The 24,389-nt window shown below is 35.5% G+C and overlaps 1 protein-coding gene across 3 annotated transcripts in view; it reads right to left on the reverse strand.

Moving 5' to 3' along the window:
* Positions 1-7,033: 7,033 nt before the first annotated feature.
* The window catches only part of CLPX (caseinolytic mitochondrial matrix peptidase chaperone subunit X), a 31,145-nt gene continuing 13,789 nt past the window's right edge, over positions 7,034-24,389 (reverse strand). For 2 of the 3 annotated variants that reach the window (XM_073212006.1, XM_073212008.1), the window contains exons 5-15: positions 22,802-22,961; positions 21,750-21,803; positions 21,351-21,392; positions 17,973-18,149; positions 17,428-17,592; positions 16,529-16,617; positions 15,397-15,561; positions 13,696-13,995; positions 12,055-12,147; positions 10,604-10,710; positions 7,034-7,720 (exon numbers count right to left, since the gene is read on the reverse strand). In XM_073212006.1, the coding sequence (XP_073068107.1) occupies positions 7,630-7,720; positions 10,604-10,710; positions 12,055-12,147; positions 13,696-13,995; positions 15,397-15,561; positions 16,529-16,617; positions 17,428-17,592; positions 17,973-18,149; positions 21,351-21,392; positions 21,750-21,803; positions 22,802-22,961 (1,443 nt within the window). In that variant the 3' untranslated portion in view covers positions 7,034-7,629. The remainder of the gene's footprint in view (positions 7,721-10,603; positions 10,711-12,054; positions 12,148-13,695; positions 13,996-15,396; positions 15,562-16,528; positions 16,618-17,427; positions 17,593-17,972; positions 18,150-21,350; positions 21,393-21,749; positions 21,804-22,801; positions 22,962-24,389) is intronic. The other variant, XM_073212007.1, reaches the window with a different exon arrangement.

A 24,389-nucleotide genomic window follows, 5' to 3' on the forward strand; every position in this document is an offset into this window, starting at 1 on the left:
CCATGCGCGACGCCAGTATGACGCACTCTGCCCACAAGGCCAGGCTCGTCAGTGGGCGGGCGTTCAATCCTTCAATTCGTATATGCTGTTCTTACTGAGCATTCTTGGTGTGGAGCCAAGCTTCTCTGCAAGTAAGTGAGACTGACAGATACAGGTGCTCTCCTCTGGAACTGCCTATCTAGTAAAGAAAACACAATAAAGTAACCATGCAAACAAATGTGAATGTGCAGCGGTGCATATAAGTGCTACCAAAGAGGAGAACACTGGGCAAGAAAAGCTTGTAGGAGAACTTAACGTAGTCAAAGAGGTTGGGGAAGATTGTCTTAAGGAGTTGAGGTTTCATCTGGGCTCTGACGAGTAAGTAGGAGTTAAATAAAAGGAGAGAGGGAAGCACAATTCAGAGGGATCAGCATTTGCAAAAACTCTCTGATAGAAATAGGTCTAGTGGAGGAACTGAAACAATGCCAGGGCAGACAGAGCAAAGAAAGCCTGAAAGGAACATGGTGATACTGGAAAGTGGACAGAGATCATAGTGTCCAGGATCTGATAGTTTAAGAACAATGGGAAACCACTGGAGAGTTTTCGGCAGGATGGGAACGAAAGGCCATGCCACACGATTTTCAAACTTAAACTCTTTTGAGATAATTGTAGATTCATGTTTTTGCAGGGAGTAAGTACTACAGGGGTTTCTGTGTACTCTACCGTTTCTCCCAATGGTAGTATTTTTTTTACTTATTTTTATTAAGGTATGATTGATATACACTCTTATGAAGGTTTCACATGAAAAACAATGTGGTTACTACATTTACCCATATTATCAAGTCCCCACCCATACCCCAATGCAGTCACTGTCCATCAGTGCAGCAAGATGCCACAGATCCACTATGTGCTTTCTCTGTGCTACACTGTTCTTCGCGTGATCCCCCACACCATGTGTACTAAACATAATACCCCTCAGTCCCCTTCTCCCTCCCTCCCCAACCGCCCTCCCACACCCCTCCTCTTTGGTAACCAATAGCCCCTTCTTGGAGTCTCCGAGTCTGCTGCTATTTTGTTCCTTCAGTTTTGCTTCATTGTTATACTCCACAAATGAGGGAAATCATTTGGCATTTGTCTTTCTCCGCCTGGCTTATTTCACTGAGCATACTGTCCTCCAGCTCCATCCACCTGGTTGCAAATGGTAGAATCTGTTTCTTTCTTACTGCCGAATAGTATTCTGTTGTGTATATGTACCACATCTTCTTTATCCATTCATCTACTGACGGACACTTAGGTTGCTTTCATATCTTGGCTATTGTAAGAAGTGCTGCGATAGACAGCGGTGCATATGTCTTTTTGAATCTAAGAAGTTGTATTCTTTGGGTAAACTCCAAGGAGTAGGATTCCTGGGGCAAATGGTATTTCTATTTTTAGTTTTTTGAGGAACCTCCATATTGCTTTCCACAATGGTTGAACTAGCTTACATTCCCACCCAGTGGTAGTATCTTGCAAAACTATAGTACAATATCAACTAGTATACCGACATTGACAGTCAAGATACAGAACATTTTCTATCACTTCCAGGATCCTTCATTTGCCCTTTTGTTGTGAGGCGGCTGCATCTGGAGAGGTCTCTTCTTGTGCACTAGGTGAAACCTCAACCCAGACAGGGGAGGCTTGACTCTGACAGAGAAAGAATTCACGAACAGGTCAGAATAGTGTAGATAAGGAAGGAATTCATTAAATAGAAAGTAGTAGTGAATGACAGCAGTCATACAGGCAGTAGAGAGCAAGGAAGAACAGAAGGAGGAAAGGAAAGTTCATTAAACTCCTGCTCAGCATGGGACAAATCCCTTGCCAACTCCTGAAACCAGGGTCACCTGGTGCCCAGTGTCCACTTGAATCTGCAGTGTGAGAACAAAGCCCCTACAACCCCAGGATTTAGGGGCACTCAGAGCACTGGAGTGATTATGTTCTGAGAACTTCCCCAAAGCAAGATTTTTGGGGCAGGCTACTTAAGAACATGATTGTTCAGCTGCAGTCGTCTGGGTCACCTAGGCCATGGGAACTTGCAAGCCCAAATTAAAGATACTTGCCTGAAGTAGAACAGAGAGAGAGAGAGAGACTTGTGCTTAAGTCTAGAAAATTGAATGTAATAAGCAAAGTAACAAAGATACCCTGGGAAAAGGGGGCTCCAATTAATCTCTCAAGAGGCTTCAAAGAGCACAAAATGCAGTAAGTTGAGCAGCAAGAAGGCTTTATTTAATGCGAAGTACACACTAGAAGAAAGGGGAGTGCGGACAGCCTCAGCGAGGAGGTGCACTTAAAGGCTTAGTATTTCAAGAATGGAGTGAAGGGCCAGGTGAGGCATAGCCATGACATGTGGTCTCATGATGTGTTATCTCTGGTGAGAGACATTATGTCATCATCCATAGTCAATCAATTCAAGGAATTTATTAATACTGTTCTTCTCCAAGATAGTAGTTACCCCCAAGCAGTGGAAACATAATTATTTATGACTGCTTGTTGGCTCATTACCATAAAGTATGTTAGGAATATTATCTTCTAACTCCCTGCTTTTTGAAATGGAATTTTAGCCTTAAGATGGATGCCCTCCTGTTCTTACTATACTATGTATATCTCAGCATTTTTCATCATAAGCAAGAAAAATTAATCATGACTATTGTCCCATGTCCCTGGTCTTTTAGAGCCACACTCACTCCCTTTCTTAACCTCTGGCAACCACTAACTGTTCTCCATTTCTATAACTTTCGTCCTTTCAAGAATGGTATATAGTTGAACTCATATAGTACATAACCTTTTGTGATTCACTGTTTTCATTCAGCATAATCCTTTGGCGATTCATTCACGCTATTGTATCAATAGTCTGCCTTTTATTGCAACACAAGTGGGCAAAAATCTGTGGATAAAATGAATCCACACTTTGAATCATTCATCTTTTGAAGGATATTTGGGCTGTTTCCATTTTAGAGTATCATGAATAAAGTTGCTACAAATATGTGTATACAGGTTTCTGTGAGCAAAAACCTTTGTTTCTCTGGAATAAATGCCCAGGAGTGCAATTGCTGGATCATACGGCAGTTTTATATTTAATTTTTAAAGAAACTGCCAAATTGTTTTCCAGGGTGTGTTTCATTTTATATTCCCACCAGCAATATACGAGTGACCCAGTTTCTCTGCATTCCCACCAGCATTTTGTACTGCTACTGTTTTTTTAGACATCCTGATAGGTATGTAGTGGTCTTAACTTGTACTTTCTTAATGGCGAATTATATTGAACATCTTTACATATGCTTATTTGCCATCTGTATATTCCCTTCAGTGAAATGTGTGATGTCTTCTGCCCACTGGATTTTTTTTTTTACTGTTGGGATTTGAAGAGTTCTTTGTATGTTCTAGAAATAATAGTCCTTTGTCTGATATATGGTTTACAAATAATTTCTCCCTGTTTATAGCTTGTCTTTCCAGGGTTTTTTGTTTTTTAGAGCAAAAGTTCTTAAGATTTTTAGGTCCAACTTACCAATTTTTCCTTGTATGTATTATGCTTTTGGAGTCAAGTCTAAGAACTACTTAGCCCTAGATCTTGAAATTTTTCTCCTGTGCTTTTTCTAAAAATTGTAAATGCTTACATTTAAGTCCGTGATCCAATTTTAATTAACTTGTATAGGTGTTTGACTTAGATCGAGCCCTGCCCCCTCACTCTGAATGTCCAGTTGCTCCAGCATAACGTTCTACTTCCCAAGGGACCTCTTATTTCTAAGAAAACTCTGCAGTACTCCACATAGTATCTACTTGTATCTTATACATTATGTAACATTCTACATAGTATTTAAAGACTTGTTTTTATCTTAAAATTTACAAGGTATCGAAATAACTTTTATTTTCTAAATGGATACTCACTTGTCAGTAGTATTTATTGAATATTCTTTTCCTCACTAATATGAAATACCACCTTTTCCAATACTAAATTCCCATGTATATTTAGGATCTATTTCTGGACTTTACATTCTTTTCCATTGGTCTGTACATTCGTGCACTGATACATACTTACATTTTAAAAGCTTCTATTTTTAATATAAGAGGCAACCCCTCCTATTCTTTCAGTGTGTTGGATAAAGGGAGAGGCTCTGGAACCGATCCACCTGGGATTAAATCCTGGCTGTTATTTACTAGTTGGGGACCTTGGGGAAGCCAACCACTCTGGGTTTGTGTCTTCATCTGTAAGAAGGGTTTATAATACTGTCTGCCTCAGTTATTGCATTAGATGAACACAGTAACATAGAGTAAGCACTATGGGTATGTGAGATCATTTGCTCATTTACTGTTCTTGTGTATTTTTCCCTATGTACTTTGAATTCACTTGCCTTTCAATTTAAAAACTTGATGGTATTTTCCTAGAGGATTAAATTTATAATTCAATGTAGGGATAACAGACATCTTTATAGTACTGGGTTTCCCCGCCAGAGAACATGGGATACCATTCAGCACACTGATCAACAAAAATACCTATCCATCCACCCTTCCATTTTCACTGCCTGCTTATACCTTAGTCCAGTCTATCACCTTCTGACAGGCCTATTATTAATTGGCCCAAGTGTCCCTGATACAATCCTTGCTTCTCTATAGTCTGTCCACTTTATACTGCAACCAGAGTGGTCTTTAAACTTGTCATATTATGTCACTTCTTTGTGCAAAACCTTCCAATAGCTTCTCATCTCACTCAAAATCAAACCCTGGAAGGGAATTGGAACTAGGAAGACCATCTGTTAGTGGAGGGGATGTAGGCTCAAGGGAGTTGTGTTTTGTTTGTATGCTGATGAAAAATGATGTGATACACAGGAAAAAAGTGATAAGGTAAGAGAGGAGCAAGTGCTGGAGAAATGTCCACAAGTAGGCTTCTAGTCATGTTTTCTTTCATTTCCCCAAAATCTGAAATACACATCTAAAGAAGTCCAACTCTCCCGGTTAAAGCCCTTTCAGAAACACCCCTAACTCCTCTACTTCTTGCAGAAAATTACTACTTAGCCTGGCATTCAAGATATTGTTTTAAAATGTACAAAGCATCAAATATACGAATCACTTACCATAGTGCTGGTTATAGTTAACTACTATAGGCATGGTCTTCACCCTAGTGGAACTTATGGTATAGTTGGAAAGACAAGAGAGTGAAAAATAAGCTTGGGAGTTTTGCCATAGGATAGGAAGTACTAGTCAGTCTTTAGATGCTGTGGGGATTCAAGGGAAGGAAGGAGACCAATAATGTAGTAGAGATACTAACGAAATAACTACAGGCCTTGAGAAATGAGAAGAGATGATGGGATCCCCTCATGACATACAGTGATTTGAGTTGTGGTAAGAGAGATCTTCAGTTGTGACTAGAAAGGTTGGGTGCTGAAGCACATAGGTTTATACATTTGATATGGGAAATGGGTTCCAACTTCTGATGGTTCTCAATGAAATGAGGCAAAGTCTTCAGCTGGATGGAGAGGGGAGAGGATACTAAATGTCATCTAAGAGCAGTAACCTTATGTCATACTTGTTGCCTATTTCTCAACTCCTAGAGCTCCCTAGGTGGTGTTTCACATTTCTGAGATTTTGATTTAATTTTCACTATTCCTTTTTGGCGAAGTCTTACTTGTTCTATTCATCTGGGCTACCACTTTTTTGTGCCACCACAGGTGGTACCTACCTCACTTCCATTATTATAAGGCACTGATGTTTGTATTTGCTCCATTAGACTCCTAAGTTTAAAACTTTGGTCTTTAACCCTTGTGTGAAGCTCACGCAGGGCATTTAAGTAAGGATTTTCAATAAATGTTTAACATAAGCTTTAATACCATACTTTTTGCCTGTGAAATCTACAACTAAAAGAATTTATTAGAGAGATATAAAAGTGCCAAGGATGAACCAATCTCTAGAATAAAGCAGCTCATGATATCTGTGTCCTTTTAAAAATGGTACTGCATTATGGACACACCACCACATTAGTTTTCATTTAGTCCTTTTGTTTTATTCAAATGCCAAAAGGTAAGTTTCATACAAAGCGTAGTTATACTCAGTTGTGTTTGATTTAAAAACATCAGTTATGCTTTGTTAACAACTTCCAAAACCAAATTTAAGTTGTTGTGACCAAAATGTCTCCCAGTCCATTTCTGGAGAATTACTCTTAATAATGCTTAGTAGCTACTCCAATTTTTACTCTACAAAAAGGAAAATGATGATGCTATAAGAGAAAGATAATGGACAGTTATAATATGAAAGACTTGAGAAGAACTTTTTAACCATTACTAGGAGACTTAAGAGAGAGAACCTGTTTCTGTTTCGTACCATAGCAACCACGCTTAAGCATTGCAAACGTGCACTTCTGGTCCTACCTCAGCCATAAGTAAGTATCTCACACCTCTTATTACATCATAGAAAGTCCAACTCTTTATCAACAGGATTCAGAATTTGCTAATAGCTTAAGGTTCTTTTCGTAAGGAAAAGGGGATAAAAGGAAATAGAGTCTATAAACCAAGAAATGAAAATATTTAAATGTACTGATTTAAACAATTTCAAATAAGGTTCAACTGAATGAAGAGTATAAAACTTGTATTAAAATTATAAAAGGAAAGATAACAACTTAAAAGATACCCAAGTTATTTGAGTATTTCCAGAATTAAGTAACTTTCATTTTTAAGCCCCCTAGATTTCCCCACTATTTAGTTTTGTTATAATGAAGGTTAATAACTTATATTTTAGTGTGAATACATTTACTTCTGTTCATAAGAGCATATTCTTTAATGTTCTATGAAGCCAAAGAATAAGACCAATACCCAGCACCAAAACAAAAAAAACACCTAGCTGAGTACTTTAAGTGCACAACATTGGATATTTTCTTTAGTGCAAGCACATGGCTGTTATTATGACTGATGTAGGCTACTTTTAGAATTAAATGTAGTCTTTCTCTGAAGATTTAAGGCAGACTTTAATTCCATCTGCTCACTCATGGTACTAAAATGGATCAAAGATGGCAAATAAATCAGACAAGTCAGCAAGAGAATGGCCTTTTTTATAACACCAGTAGGGGAGTCAGTGGTCACGCATTAGCAGGTAAGACTAGGAATACAGCTAAACAGATCATCAAAATATGGTTCTTCAGGGTACTTTTTCCATGAAATTTTTAACTACCTGGAAACTGTTCCAATTTTTAAGGTGAACACAATTCTAATATTTTCGGGAGACAAATATGGGTAGAAAAAGGTTACACTAAAAAATGGTATCCCAATCTTAAATTTTAAAGAATTTATTTCCCATTTGTAGAGTGACAATATTGTAAAATCCACAGTTATTGCAACACCTGCACTGCTTAAAAGAACTAAGAATTTTGTTAAAGCGTATTTTTAAAAAACTGAACCAAAATAATGTACATTTTATCTCAACATTGTGTCATTGAAGTCCACATAATGTCCTCTGTATAAATCAATATGATGTTACATAATATACATGATCTGATTTTCATCCTAAAGGCTTCCGACCATGTATGATATCCAAGATAGATCCAATGCTTTTAATGTCAGACTGTAGACATAGTTACAATCCTAAATAAAAGAAGGGAAAGCTTTATATACAGGACAAAAGTCTGACAGTTTAGCTGTTCGCGGCATCAGCTTGGCGAGGCCATCCTTCTTCTTCAACTCCAGAGTCATACTCCTCTTCAGAAGATTCTTTCGTTGGAGCCCTGTAATAAAAAGCCATCAGTTTTTCTTCCTCATAAAAATTAGGGATATGCAATCCCTATCAAATTACCAACAGCATTCTTCAAGAACTGGAACAAATAGTTCAAAAATTCATATGGAACCACCTAAGACCCTGCATAGCCAAAGCAGTCCTGAGAAGGAAGAATGAAGTCGGGGGGATCTCGCTCCCCAACTTCAAGCTCTACTACAAAGCCATAGTAATCAAGACAATTTGGTACTGGCACAAGAACAGAGCCACAGACCAGTGGAACAGAATAGAGTCTCCAAACATTAACCTAAACATATACGGTCAATTAATATATGATAAAGGAGCCATGGACATACAATGGGGAAATGACAGTCTCTTCAACAGATGGTGCTGGCAAAACTGGACAGCTACATGTAAGAGAATGAAACTGAATCACTGTCTAACCCCATACACAAAAGTAAATTCGAAGTGGATCAAAGACCTGAATGTAAGTCATGAAACATAAAACTCTTAGAAAAAAAACATAGGCAAAAATCTCTTGGACATAAACATGAGCGACTTTTTCATGAACATATCCCCCCGGGCAAGGGAAACAAAAGCAAAAATGAACAAGTGGGACTATATTAAGCTGAAAAGCTTCTGTACAGCAAAGGACATCATCAACAGAAAAAAAGGCATCCTACAGTATGGGGGAATATATTCATAAATGACAGATCCGATAAAGGGTTGATATCCAAAATATATAAAGAGCTCACGCACCTCAACAAAAAGCAAATAATCCAATTAAAAAATGGGCAGAGGAGCTGAACAGAGAGTTCTCCAAAGAAATTCAGATGGCCAACAGACACATAAAAAGATGCTCCACATCGCTAGTCATCAGAGAAATGCAAATTAAAACCACAATGAGATATCACCTCACACCAGTAAGGATCGCCACCATCCTAAAGACAAACAACAACAAATGTTGACAAGGTTGTGGAGAAAGGGGAACCCTCCTACACTGCCGGTGGGAGTGTAAATTAGTTCAACCATTGTGGAAAGCAGTATGGAGGTTGCTCAAAAAAGCTCAAAATAGAAATACCATTTGACCCAGGAATTACACTTCTGGGAATTTACCCTACAAATGCAGCAGCCCAGTCTGAAAAAGACAGACGCACCCCTATGTTTATCGCAGCACTATTTACAATAGCCAAGAAATGGAAGCAACCTAAGTGTCCATCAGTAGATGAATGGATAAAGAAGATGTGGTACACATACACAATGGAATATTATTCATCCATAAGAAGAAAACAGATCCTATCATTTGCAACAACATGGATGGAGCTAGAGGGTATTACGCTCAGTGAAATAAGCCAGGCGGAGAAAGACAAGTATCAAATAATTTCACTCATATGTGGAGTATAAGAACAATGAAAAACTGAAGGCACAAAACAGCAGAAGAATCACAAAACCTAAGAATGGACTAACAGTTACCAAAGGGAAAGGGACTGGGGAGGATGGGTGGGAAGGGAGGGATTGGGGGGGAAGGGGCCATTAAGATTAGCATGTATAATGTGGGGGGGGGAGGCACCAGGAGGGCTGTGCAACACAGAGAAGACAAGTAGTGATTCTACAGCATCTTACTATGCTGACAGACAGTGACTGTAATGGGGTATGTGGGGGAGACTTGGTGAAGGGGGGAGTCTAGTAAACATAATGTTCCTCATGTAATTGTAGATTAATTATACCAAAAGAGAAAAAAACATTAGGGATAAACATGATTACAAACTCAAGATAATAAATCAATCCACCTAGCGAGAGAAGCCACACAAACAAAATAATTAAGAGCACTTTTAATATTAAGATTCCTTAGTGGTGTTACACAGGAAACAGACCACAAAATCAAGAGTTCCGAGTAATTCTCCCAACATTTTCCCTACCAAATTTACAACTGAAAAAAACTAACAAGGCCTTAGTTGAGAAGATAGAATTCATTTCTCTAGCAAAAAAGTAGACTATTATTTCAACCCAAAAGCGAGACATTTATAGCATATGTCTATGGTAAGAAGTTAATAACGTCTGACCAAATCCAACTTGACTCGAATTAGTCAAAATTATGATCAGACCACCATAATTCCTTTATATATTAATGTCACTAAACAATAAAAATAAAAGATTTTATCTGTGAATCAGGTTGTTCCAAACCAATCAACTGCCTGCTAAGTTATCTTCAAAGATAAGCAAACATAAAACAATAACATACCTTGTGGCTTAGAATAGAAACCTAATTTTGGAGTAGGTAACATTAATGTCAAGCACCGTATGTAAATATTTATACTAGATCAGGGGTTACAGCCTGCAAGCCAAATAAAGTTCAAACCCTTTTTCTGTAAACAGAGATTTACTGGAACACAGACATGCTCATTTGTGCTATGGGGGCAGAGTTGAGTAGCTGATACATACTGCAAGGCCCAAAGTACTTATCTAGCTTTTCACAAGAAAATTTGCTGACACCCTGGGATAAATTAAGCAGTGAAAGATACGTCAAATTTGTCAACTGATATGATACAACAGAGAGAAAAAACTATGCCCACCAAGTTTAGGCCTTGTGCAAGACATGAAAGAAGTATTTCACAAAATACAGAACTAACAGCCAAGTTCATTTAAATCTTCTCATTTGGATTACTTTTACGTCTCTTAGGGGAAAACAGTGAAGGCTAATTTTTAAGATCAATTTCAAAGACTCATAAAATACTATTTTACAAACCAAGATTAGAACATTTTTCTATAGAAAATTTGTGAGATTATCGCTTCCCTTATGAATGTAAGGATTTTGATGAAAAACCAGTCAATAAACCATAGCAATAACTTGCTGACTTAAGTTTTAGATCTGTTCTAGCTTGACAATAGACCTTACCGGATGTATCCTGGTTCCTTTTTTCCTTCTACTACTTCTTTGTCAACCTCCACACATACAATATCAGAATTAGGAACTTCAAACATCGGTTCTAGTAACAGCTTTTCCTAAAGAGATAAAAAAGTAATGAATTACCTGGGAAACTGAGATTACATACAAAATATTTGTAATCTATAGGCCATCTATCATAATCAGTAACTCAACAAATATTATTGAGTCCATCAGTAGATGAATGGATAAAGAAGATGTGGTACATATACACAATGGAATATTATTCATCCATAAGAAGAAAACAGATCCTACCATTTGCAACAACAAATTGTGCACCAGGAATCGAATGCTGAAAAATAACCAATTTCAAGTCCTTCATATTAAAATACCTTCTAACTGAACTCAGAGAATTCACTCTACAGGGAAGGCTATTTTCCTGTAGTTCTGCCTATTTAGGTCACCATGCACATACAAAGACTAACCTTTTGGATTCAAATGTTATTCAGAAGCAATCCTGGCATATTCTCTGACCAAGGAGCTCAACTGGTAATCCTTACTTTGAAAATGATTGAATCCTAAATCATCTCTGCCAAGCTTTTCAATCTTGAACTACAACTTCAAATAAGTATTTGTGTCAGGTGCTGCAACAGATCTAAAGTTCTTTATTCAGGAAAACTAGTTTTGTTCACAGATAGGGGCTGGATTATATTCCATTTTAAGGAAAATACTGGTGGAGTACATCAAATTTCCTAAAAAATATCAACTATTATCACCTACTCTTCTAATTTGCGTGTTTGTAAATCTTTCCTTAATCTGTGACATTTGAAGTCCAGGCCTTCATTAGAGTATAATCTCAAACTCTGTGATGGATGTGTAGTTCCTATCAGAAAGTCCCACAAAGATGAGAGAAGTAATATTATCAGTGAAATCCTTAGAAGAGAATAGGAATATGTAAGAAAATAGTAATCTACTGTACAGCCAGATCTGCAGGGTAGGGGAGCAAACAGAGTGAGTAGTGGAAATAGGCTGGGTCCCTAGGATTTGTAACAAAATAAAAAATAGTGAATTTATACCATACTGAAGAATTTAGGAGTAAAATATCGTTGGTATCTGAAATTTAATTTCAAACAAACAAGAATGAGGATTTCCATGGGTCTGAGGAGGGAGTCTGTGGTGTGGGCAAAAGGCCATAAAGAATTTCTTAAATTCTCCTTCCCATGGCCTTGATTTTCTCTTATTTCATTAATCATAGTATGTGTGTATCCTTTGTTGCAAACATCTTAAAGTTCCTTTTTATAAAGAAGAAAAATATAATCTATTTCACCAAAAAAAAAAAAAAACCCAAAAACACATAGGCCAATTCTTAGGATATACTTCCAAAGGAGAAACAGAGACTTACTTAATGTTCTCAAAACCCAGACCAAGAAATAATCTAGCTTTATATAATAATGCCAACTTACCATTATGGAACGAAGGCCTCGTGCACCTGTTTTTCGTTCTAGTGCCAGTCTAGCTATAGCTTTCAAAGCATCTTCAGTAACATTCAGTTCACACTATAAATATATTAAAAAAAAAAAAAAGAAAGAACTTAGATAATACTGGATATTTTCCTAATATAAACATACAGCATTAATCTATTAATTATACTACCTATCACTCCTACTGGTCTTTTTAGAATAAAAAGGGAACAAATGCCCTGACTTTAGAGATAAAGAAATAAGTTCCAAAGGGTTAAGTATACTGATTCATTAATACTTAGAAACACAGGGTCAGAATCTTTATGTCTTGATTGACCCTATCCCCTTTCAGATTAAAACATTTTTAGATTATCACTTTTTTCCTAGAAAACATCTATTTTAAAGAGTTCTACTAACCCTGTCATCCTACAGAAGGCAAATCTAAATTACCACAAATTTCAAAGTAGTTTAAATTACTGAGAATTTAGTATACCAAAAAAAGAAAACCATTAAAATACTTTGGAACATCAGAATTCACAAGATCTTGGTATTAAACAACTTTGGTTATTAATTTCTACCTCCAGAATGTGTAAAATCAAGTGAGGTAATTATCTCTCATGGTGCTTAAAGCAACTTGAAGCACTTATTTCTATCAATTTGCATATGAAAAGGCATCAGTGTTATGAATCATAAATTTTTCCTTTGTTGCTGAAGAGGTTTCCTAGATTTATTCAACTTTTACTGAGCCTATGCATGTTTATCTATTAGGGACTGAATGATGAATTAGACACCATCTTTACTCTGAAGGAACTTTGTCTATTGGGTGGTGACAAATTAGCAAACTAGCATTTACAGTATAGTGTATTATATGGCGCTAAGGGAATACCAAAGTGGGCGAATCTAAATTAGGCTAGGGGACCAGTGAAGAATTTAAGGAGGGGAGTAATTCATTTTGTGTTTATTCATTCAATAAATATTTAGCTGGGCACTGTGTTCAGTAATTCAAAAATAACCCACTCTGGAAGTAAAGTGAAAGATAATGATATTTGGGTGGTAGTGGTCAGAGACAGATTTCAAACAGGGAGACCAATAAAGAATCGAATGCATGAGTCAAGGTGAAGAATGAAGGAGCTTGACTTGAAGTAGTGGTGGTGGCCATAGAGAGGAGACTGACATTTAGAGTTACTAAGTTCATAAAACCCAAAACATTGCTATGTGATTGGGTGTGTGAGTTTCAGTTTTACCTCTAAGTGTCTGGCTGCAGACAATCAGATATGAGAGCTAATAAAACTTTAGACAAAAGAATGTAAAAGTATACATAGTATGTCACAACAAGCATTAGAGTATCAAGGCTGAAAGGCCAATCCTGTATGTCTCACTTGAGGGGTTAGGAGTAGGCTGCTGGCATAGTTGCTCTCCATGTACCTCCTCAGGTTTCAGGTTACAGTGATAATTAAGAAAAAAATAAAGCTAGCTCCTAAATGTCTAAGGTAACACAATGCTTTCTCTGAAACCTAGATTCATAGTGAGGACTAGGCTGGTATTCCAGATAAGCAGATTGCTTTTTAATTTGTTAGGCTAATTTATGCAGAATTTCCATAGCAAAAAAACCCATAATGTAACTATTTAAAATAAAAATCTAACCTTATCCATGCTGAATAAGGCCTGGTACTGAGGAATGACAGCATTACGTGGCTCAGTGAGTATTTGTACAAGTGTTTTCTCATCTAGGCTATGCAAAGGAACTACGACAGGCAACCGTCCCACAAACTCAGGAATCATGCCAAATTCAATGAGATCTCTGGCTTCTACATGACGTAATAATCGATCTTTTTCTTCAATGTCTTGGTGGGTATTTGATTCTCCACTTCTGTTGGCAAGGTCTGCAGCAGCTGCAGCCCTTCTGCCTTTTCCAAGATTAGATGGCGTTCCAAACCCAAGATACTGCCAAAGACAAGACAGATATTAAGAACAGTAGAATGACTCTACATTGTACTAAGTACTTTACTACATGCATATAGCTCATGTGGCCTCTGCAACAGAAGAAGTTCTATTATCGTTCATTTTACAAATGAGAAAAACCTTAGAAAGGTTAAGTATGTTGACTAAGCTCTCCTTGCTGTAGGCGGTAATGCTACAATTCAAACGCAGGTGGATCTGCTTTCAGAATTGGGAATCTAACCACTATATAATAACCAACTCGCAAAGAATGAATCCTAGTAAAAGCAGGTAAGTAAGAACTATAAAGGGGAGTCCCTCAGAACTTAGCTAATGATATTGCAGGGTTTTTCTGAGACCTCTAGACTAGTGTTGCTTCCAAAATTGTGTAATAACTGAAAATGGAGAAAGTAATTATTTTATAACCAAAACTAATTTTGTGTATTGTAAATAGGAGTAAATGCCTATGGAATAAGCAGCCTTATAAGGAAATTATCCACAGATATCTTAAGCATTTTATTAAATTCATGATTGGGGTTGCACACATCACCCTGAGTTAGACTAACAGATATTTATCATCTTTTGTAATATATGAGAATGACCACAAAGAATGCTAACTTTGCAGCAAAGGTTGGGTATCAGGTGTATGGATCTTGCTTCTCTCAGTATCAAAGAACTATACTCCAGGCAACTGTCAGAAAGTTTAATTTTGATATGTCATAGAGCTTTTGTCAAAAGTACATGATATATGAGAAAATAGCCCAAGTTAAAAATCCATTCCTCAGAGTCTCTAAGCTGTGTACATAGACAATTAGTGTATCAGAAAACAAAATGTGTTCTACTTAGTAATTTGAACATTTACTAAGCACTTAGTATATATATATAAACATATATAATAATAAATATATATACATATAAATACTTACTAAGCATTATGATAAAACACTGGAGATTCAAACCTGAAGAGTAAGCCTTTACCTAACTCCCAACTCCCAAAACTGCTTCCCTTCCTTTGTGAAGTCAGCAAGTGATCCCTGCGACTCTCATGGGTGCAGGCAATGAAGACAGGCTCTTTACTGGGCTCCAGTAAATTGGGCAAGAGGAATGAACAGAAATTTTACTGATACAGCAGACACCTCAAATAATAAGAGAACTCCTCAGATGAAATATAAAATTGAAATCATTAAGAAAATACTCATATGTAGATAACTTTTAGAAATCTTCCAAGTTACTACTCTGAAATTAAAAAAAAAAAAAGGAATATATATATTTCTGGAATACTCTAAGAAAACCTAACTCTTAAATACCTGTAACTGGTAGCCAGCAGATAGACAGACTAGAAACTAAGTGTCCATCCTTTGTAACTTCAAATGCTCTCTGTTCTAGTGACCCCTCAGAAAAACGTACCTTTTCATTCTTCCTCCTGCTGATGATTCTGTCTAAACCATTAAAAGCACCAGATGCAACAAACAGGACATTTGTTGTATCAACTTGTACTGTTTCTCCACGTAGCTTGCGGGAATTCTTTTCTGGAACATTGACTACTGTGCCCTCTAGTAGTTTCAATAAGCCCTAAATAAAGAATGAATGATTTATAGCATCACCATATAAGTGTATTATTTATTATGCTTTAGATAATGGGTTTCAATGGGGAAAATTAATATGTGGTTATGGACAATGAGCATAACTAAAGAAAACTCCCACATTTCTACAACTAACATAGCTAGAACTAATGTTCTAGCACATTAATAATTCATAAATTTATTTAGAATAGTTATAGGACTCCTGATAGTCAGGAAGCAGTCAACCTGAAAGACTATTTTTTATGGTCAAGGCATAATCCTGTCATAAAGATAGAATTATGACTCTATACAATGGCAGCCAACCATGATGGGAATATTAAAAATTTGAAAATAATTGATGGTTTTTCATATGAATTAAAAGTCTATTCTATTCTTGATGTTAAACCTTGAAAATACTTCGAGACGCCTTAATAAAAAAAATTTTCTCAACGTAATCAGACCACCCCATGCTCTGGTCAAAATAAAAGCAATTTTCTTTACCTTGTGGTTTAGGTCATAATTAAGTTACCAGTAAAAGTTCAAAAGTCAAAGATCATTATAACTTCAATTATGAGTCTACAAGGAATGATAAACAATCTATTTTATCCTACCTTCTAACTAAATGAAAAGAGTAAGATACATGTACATAATTCATTTATATCTAGTTAGAACCAGAACTTTATTCAAGAGTCCTCTAGAAATGCTTAACTGGGCCTTTAAGGAATAAAACAGGAGTTAAATTTCATTTTTCTGTTCTTTAAAATCTTTTAAATTTTCTAAGAAAGATAATTTGGTATTTAAAATCATCTATAGCTTTCTCTTAGAATCTGAACTATTTTAATATGGCATGTGGCATTTGGGTGGGAGAAATAAACAAAACAGAATCTAATTGAATGTGAAACCAAACGTACAATATTTGAGAGGTTGATGTATTCCCTTCCTTTTAGTGTGCTTGAACAAAATATTCAACTGCTTACTTGCTGAACGCCTTCTCCACCTACATCCCGTAACTGATGAATGCCTGGCACACTGCCAATCTTATCTACTTCATCCAGAAAGACAATTCCTATAATTTAAGGAGGATTCTATTTATAACATGAAATCGATATACACAGGTAACCTCAGCTTTAAAAGACTAGGTAGCTAGACAGCAAGGTTATTTAATCTTTCCCACTTAACATATGCAATGGCTTAATATTATATGTAAATACAGTGCTATCTCTCCCATTCATCATTTAGTGCAAATGTTTTATAATTTCTTTTATAGAGTATGAGTTGGGTATGATAACAATAGTTACCTACCTCACTGTTCTCAGGTTCTTCTAGGAAGCTGAGATAGAAGCATATAGTGTGGAAGCAGGAGGTATAAAAGATGAGGTATAGGCAAAAACTTTATTCTTTCCCACCTCCATCCTTGTCTTAAAGTAATTTGGATAGGGAGTTGTCAAGCTATTCATGTAAACAAGGACAGATGATAGATGGGGAAAGGAGGAATGCAACATCTCTGACACCCTATAGGTCAACAGGCCAATCTGTTTACACATTCATACTGCACTCTCTTGCCCTTGTGCTTGCTCCCTCCTCCACCCTATACCAGCAGTAGGTGTCTGGACTGAAGTCAGAACAGGAAAAAGAATGATAGTATTAAGGATTTAAAAGAATAGTAATTTGGCCTATTTTCACTCTAGAAGCTACCTTCTGACAAGGCAAAGCAAACTTTGTAACCCTAAGTATGCTAGAAAATGTTTAACAAGCTATTTTTATACAATTACAGAATTTTACTTCTTGATTCAAAATAAGAATTACATTATTTAATATCAGACTGCTTCCCCAACAGACTACATCTGGAGACAGGCAAGTTATGCCAAAAACATACCTTGTTGTGCTTTCTCTACATTATAATTGGCATCTTGGAGCAGTTTGGCAATCACAGATTCAATATCTTCACCTACATATCCAGCCTGAGTCAAAGTCGTACAGTCACAAATAGCAAAAGGGACATCAAGGCATTTAGCTAGAGTTTGTGCCAGCAGAGTTTTACCTACAAACAGAAACAGTTAACTGAAAGTTTACTGTAAATAGGTTAAAAAACTTCTCTACAAAAATGCAAAGTAAGTTAAATCTGAATAGTGTATAATAAAAAGTTAACTGTTATATTTATTCTCTACTATTATTCTGATCTAATGGTATGTTATTTTTATTATTTCTGCGAAGATGTTAGGGATTGGCCTTAAGGGCAAATAACCAATGCCACCAATTCAACTTGGAGCCTTTGAAGAAATAGTTTTAATGTATCTATTAGACTGGCCTTAGATTTTCTGTTCAAGAACCAGAGTCCCCCAGTCACAAGACATAGGCTACAGAATCATTTATATTCTATTTTTTTAGATGAGGAGTAAATGTTTTCAGGAAGTTATTTACCTGACCCAGTTGGTCCGAGCAGCAAAATATTACTCTTTTCAAGTTTTATGTCATCATGAGAAGAATCCAATACTTCACCTCCTCGTTTTTCCTGAGGTATTTGTTGATTTACCTGTTGCTGCATTGATGCTCCTAAAGCATTCCCATGTGGACTAATTCCAGCAATCTGAAGCAATTCTGGAAAAAAATGCCAAAGGAATTAATCGAGCATTATTTGATTTTACTTGAATCAAATCAAGTAAAACTCCACATCTAAAAGCCAATCACATATTTAGAAAAATTTAAATATTTTGACATTCTGTCTTACTTAAAAAGGAAGGAAACCTCAAATTATCTAGTGCAAATGTATAACACACAATGATTATTCAGGGAATCTCAAGCAAAAGTGTGCTCTTTTCACCCTCCTCATTTATGTAAACCAGTACGAGGAATACCCTTTCACCAAGGAACGGCAGCATAAAGGGAGGATGACAGTGCTAGGAGTCCGAAAGCTTCAGCCTGGTCCTTCCTTTGTCTCTAAATGGCTGTATATCTTGGGCAAGTCATATAAACTTTGTTTCTGTTTCCTAACCTATAAAATGGTAATACTATCTGTTCTATCATTTTCAAATACGTGGTTAGGTTTAAGAATAAAATGCAATTGATTTGGAGGCACTCTGAAAGACAAGTGAAGGTATATTATTTTTTTCAGTACAAATGAAAAGAATCAGGGGTGTAAAAAAAAGGGAAAGACACTGAACTGAGAAAGAGGGAGCCTGGGTTCTGGTCTCAGTTCTGTTGCTGTGTAGCTGTAGGACCATCGCAATCACCTAACTTTATCGGGCCTACTTCCTTACCAATAAAGTAAAAATGCTGAGATAAATGGCCTCTACAGTCTCTTTCATATCTAAAAATTATTCTGTGAGTCTATCAGAGAAACCAAATATAGAAAGACTCACTATCCTTGGTCCTATCTGAATTTCTCACTTTATAGGATCTCAACTGTATCTTTCTAGTACTTTTATTAGAGATACAATGCTTAACTAGGTAGGACTGATATTACTGGTGTTTTCATCTGGGTCCCTAAAAACAACAACAAATTTATTCTCACTCTTAGATAAATGAAAGAATTCCAATAGTCTTTTCAATTATCCATATTTGTAAATTTTTTATATTGCTCATGGTTCTCAGCATTTGAAATATCTGTGCTTATATCTTTTTGTATCTTCTGGATTTATTTTTAGGTTGTTTCTAATAAATGGGTTAAGAATATCTGAACTTTCCAATGCATTATTATTAATCTAACCAACAGATATTCAGCAGATGTAACTATTTTTCTGGTCCTAATTCCACCTGGCTGTCACTCTCAAACTACCTCAAGGTCACACTTGAGATAAAAGGTTATTCTGGTCATCAAAAATAATAATGTATTCAATAAACATTTTAATTTAATTAATTTGTGCTACATTCTGAGTTAGTGAATAATTCAAAATGCTATGACTCATTATAAGCCACATCGGGCAAAAAAATGCTGTCTCCTATATGATTTCATTTAGTTAGCTACTTGTCCCTAGGAAAACTGTTTTTTTAACTTAGCAAAATCTAGTTAGGAATTGTGATAATATAGGAAGGGGCCTGGCTCAAGTGTGGGTCTCAATGGGATAGAAATGACTTAGGTGAATAATTTGAACAAAATTCCAAGAAGCATATTAACTACAATGGAGCCACATGATACATGTATTTAACTTTATGATTTAAGTTAAAAAAAAAAGGAATAATTTAAATAGTGGAGACGATTGTCATTCCACTTTATTAAAATATGCCCCCTAGTAAATGATATAACTCTTCTGTTCTTCCAGTTTGTTTCTGTTCCTACGTATCTCTCAATGCATAAACAGCTCCCTAAGATGAGGACTATGAGCGAGCAGGCTAACATAGTGATTAGCTGCATGGAGCTCATCTGCTGTGTGGCCCTGACAAATTAAAGTTACTGTGCTTCTCATCTGTAAAGTAGAGGTGAAAATAATAGCTTCTATCTCATAGATTTGGGACAATTAAATGAGTTAACATATGTAAGACACTTAGAACAGTGCCTGGCAGATAGTTTTGTTCAGTGTTATAGAAGAACTTACTATTAACATTGCTATTTTCCTTATGCTTAAGTATTTGTATAACTTAGCTCTTAAATGTAAGCCATTTCATCTAATACCAACTTAAGTAAAACATTATGTTCCAATGATGGAGAAATAAATCATCAGTCTTTGGTCTCTGGCATGTGATTTCCAGAAGGAACTTTTAATACTATTTTGATTATCTATGATTTTGGCCAGATGCCCTAACTTTAAAACCTAAAATGCCACATAGGACTTGTCACTATACATAGAAATAAATTCTAGTTAAGCTTTCAAAATATTAATTTCCAAGTCATTCAATATATACAATTTAAATTACTTTTACCTAAATTCTTAAATATTAACATTTAAATTACATTAAATCGCTACATATATTTCTTTCAAAATATTCACTACAGACTTTACAAATTCTTCCTAGCTTCACTAGCTGTCTGCCCAAATTTATGAATATAGTGTTAAGTATTTAATTATACCCTTGGATTTTAAAACATAAATTATACATTCAAAGTTTGTTATTTAGATCTTACATTCTTACATAATTTAATTCTACTGTGCTGTATTTCTTAATTGTACCATGCATGATATAATCACTATTTCCACACAATTTAAAAATAGAGATAATGTAATTTTATTATATGTAATAAATCTCATACCAGAGATAGAAAACTAGTCATTGTGTATATACAGCACACTTTAAATAGTAGATTACAGAACACTGCTTGGTTCAAAGACAAGGCAGATATAAAAGTATCAAACTTATTCATAATTTGTGAGGCTATATTAAGTTTCATAAACACCAAAAAAATAATGAGTGTGGTTTCTGGCAAAGAGCAGTTGGAAGATAATTTTCCTCCCCCAAAATCTCTGTCACTTATCAGGGAGGTTAATTTTAATTGCATGGCAAAAAAAAGGATAGAAAACAGCAATACAGATTTTTTAAAATACAACTATTAATGTGGAGGTCTACCCTTATAGAGGAAAACTATATATAACACTTTTTCTCTATATTAACTTTAGCAAACATTGCAACAGAAAGTATAAAATCAAATGTTTTAAATAACCCAGCATATACAAACTGCACAAATTAGCTATGAAAAACTGCTCCAAAATCATATATACCATGTATTATAAACAAATTTAGATAATATACATTTCTTGATAATACACAAGCAAATACATGTCTACCATTACTGCTGCTAAAGCATTTCACTGAGGTAAACCTCAAAAGGAAGAATGATTACAGAGGAAGACTTGAGGTCTTACTTACTTGTAAATCTGTACTCATCCTCCCGTCTTCTTATTTCTAACTCTAAGGAAGAGGATGAAAACGGCAACATGAGTATGTATTCGTTTAGTTCAGGGGAACAGAGTTCCCCACTTCTCCCCCTCTTCCAAATATATTTAAAGAACATATTTTTTTAATCTTTTCACATTAAAAAGAATCTATTTTACATCCTTTCCCTATTTAAAAAAACCCAAACATGCTTAATGATGGCTGTCTACTTGCTAATGTTCATATTTATCAAATACAGAGTTGGTGTCTTTTTTAAGACTAGAATAATTTAAGCTTCAACAGAACTATACTACAAATAATAAATTTTAAAAATATAAATATATGTATGACTATAAATATAATAAATAAGTAAAAAAAACATAATATAAATACCATATAACCATTTGCTTTTCCAGCACCTAGACAGCTTAACTATTGATTTCCTCACTGAAAGAAACAGAAAAAATCATTTTGCTCCATGACTAGACAATGCTATCTGGACCTTATAAAGGATCCAAGTCTTCCATTAGTTGTTATGATTTACACTTTCTAAAAATAAAGTAACTGATACTACCACATAACTATTTTGCAGTAAGTTCAACCAGTAAACAAGTATCTTCATTGAGCCAGTTGGTTTATGTTTAGTACCTATTAAAACTAATCAAAAGTATAGTTTTATAAATGTGAGTATTTAGCAGAACTCCTTCAAATCGTAAAATGGTGACTAAAAGAATGTAAAAGGATAGACTGCAGGCCTAGGTAAGAAGTCAGACCTCCCTGGCCAAAAAAAACCAAACCTTAAAATATTTACATTTTACTCTATTCATAGTTTAAAAAAAATTGTTCTATTAATGTAACAAGATAATTTGTGATTCCACAGTATATTGGTATATTAGAATCAATCATTAATAGGAATTATACTTTAAATCACTTACAAATTTGCCCTTATCCTTGAGCTCTCTAGCTGGGGCCCAACAGTAAAAGAGTGCTTGGATATGTTCTGTAAGAGTTATTGTCTCCATTTACCTCTGACCTAGGGCAAGGATCTGGTCATGGGAAACTAGCTGTAGTCTACAATTCCAAGATGGTGTCTCAACCTCTACCCCAGTGACTTTCACAAATTTTTTACTGAGACCATTGGTAAAAAAAAAAATGCATTTCACTCTGACTCAGAACCCATGCACATATAACTCAAAAGTTTCAAGAAACAATTCTTAACTATAAGTTAATGTACTTTGGTATTTTCTACTCACATCTATTCACTTTTTCAAAAAAATGTTGGCAATCTACCAAAATGATTTCATTATCCACTAATGGGAAGTGACCTGTACTTTGAAAAATGATATGCTATACAAAAGCATTTCAAGACAAAAGAAAAGAGTTGCAAATAAAGATTACTTTTAAAAACATGTATCTCTAAGTTGATCAATCATCAAAACACTAACCTCTAGGTGTTAATGATGTCTGCTTCTCAACTTCGGCTTGCTGTCTCAGATTTGCTGGGATATTATTATATATTCTCTTATAATGATTGTACACAGCAACTGAAAGCACCTTCTTAGCAAATGACTGGCCAACAACAAATTTGTCGAGGTAGTTATAAATCTGAAAAATGATTACATATGGATAATGCACTATGATCTATCATAAAAACACATACATTGAAAAGTTATATACTGAGCATATTTGTTTACAGTTTTAAATTTGAATAGACTCTCACCAAAAACAAAAAGCCAAGGGCATGATACCTTATGTGGCAATGATACAGAGGCCCCCAAGCTCTAAATAGACAAAAACTCAATTCTTTTGTTCTTTAGCCTAACAAAGTATCACTATACCCTTCTAGTGCTATGCCAGTTTCTTTCACTGATCCTAATTTTTAGAAGTTAGTATTAAAGTTACTTAGAGTACCTACACATACCATCACAGGTCTAAAGGTACCATCAGTAATGTAAATCATTAAAATAATTTCTCAATCATATGAATAATATTCTTCAAAAAAATAATGAATTTTACAACTACCCTTTTCAAAAATAGGCATTCCATAATCAAAAGCCATTACACTACCAGTATCTATGTGTTTTAAAATTCACAAACATTTACTTTGTCCTCAGGTACTAACTCTGAAGTTACTCATTTATCTAAATGGCATTCTGAAAACTTTATTCTCAGAAACAAAAGCTCTATTCAATACTTGAATATTGCCAACAGTTTGGAACCTGGGGTAAATTCCTTCAGCTTTTAGTCAACAGAAATTCTTAATATCTACTAGCTGAAAATAGTTAAATTGCCTATTTATTTTCTCAAACTTTGACCAGATGTCTAAAGTCTACACAAATTAATGGAAAATATAAAGCTTTTTAATAGCTATATTTTCCATTATTTGTACATGACACATTCTTTACCTCTTGACCATATATATCTTACTATGTTTTTTTTAAAAATCATCTTTTTCCTCATAAATTACACCCATCAATTATTAATTCTGCCACAGTGCATTTGGAGGTAGAGACAAATACACTGGTATCCAAACACAGTAGAAGAAAACTACACTGAGGCAGAAGGTTAGAAATCACCTAAGGGTGCATACAATATCTGAGACATGGCCAGGACAAAGGGCACACAGCCCAGGAGCAGGGCTTGCCATTCTCAGAAAGCGCACATCAAGTACCCAGTGGAGCTGGTGGTACACGCTGTATTTCATGTGGCCAAACCATATCTGAGACTCCTGGAAAGAGCCCATGCCACAAAAGCCACAAAAGGGCTATACAGGAGAGTCCAGGCACACTGGCCATGAAAAAACTGCTTGCTTCGACTGTTAGACTGAGGCTGTTTTACTATAAAGCAGACTAATCTAAAAGGGGAAATTGTAGGCTGGTGTTATTTAGGGGCCCAACCTAACAAAAATAAGCCCATAACTGCTCAATTCTTTGGATATCATTTTAGATCAATTTAGTATTAATGCTATTTTAATAATCATACAACTGTATTTCACTGCTACTGAATGCAGTAATGATAACATGGGAAAACAGC

Source organism: Manis javanica, chromosome 8 (assembly GCF_040802235.1).
Source record: "Manis javanica isolate MJ-LG chromosome 8, MJ_LKY, whole genome shotgun sequence".
In the NCBI taxonomy this organism is placed as follows: Eukaryota; Metazoa; Chordata; class Mammalia; order Pholidota; family Manidae; genus Manis; species Manis javanica.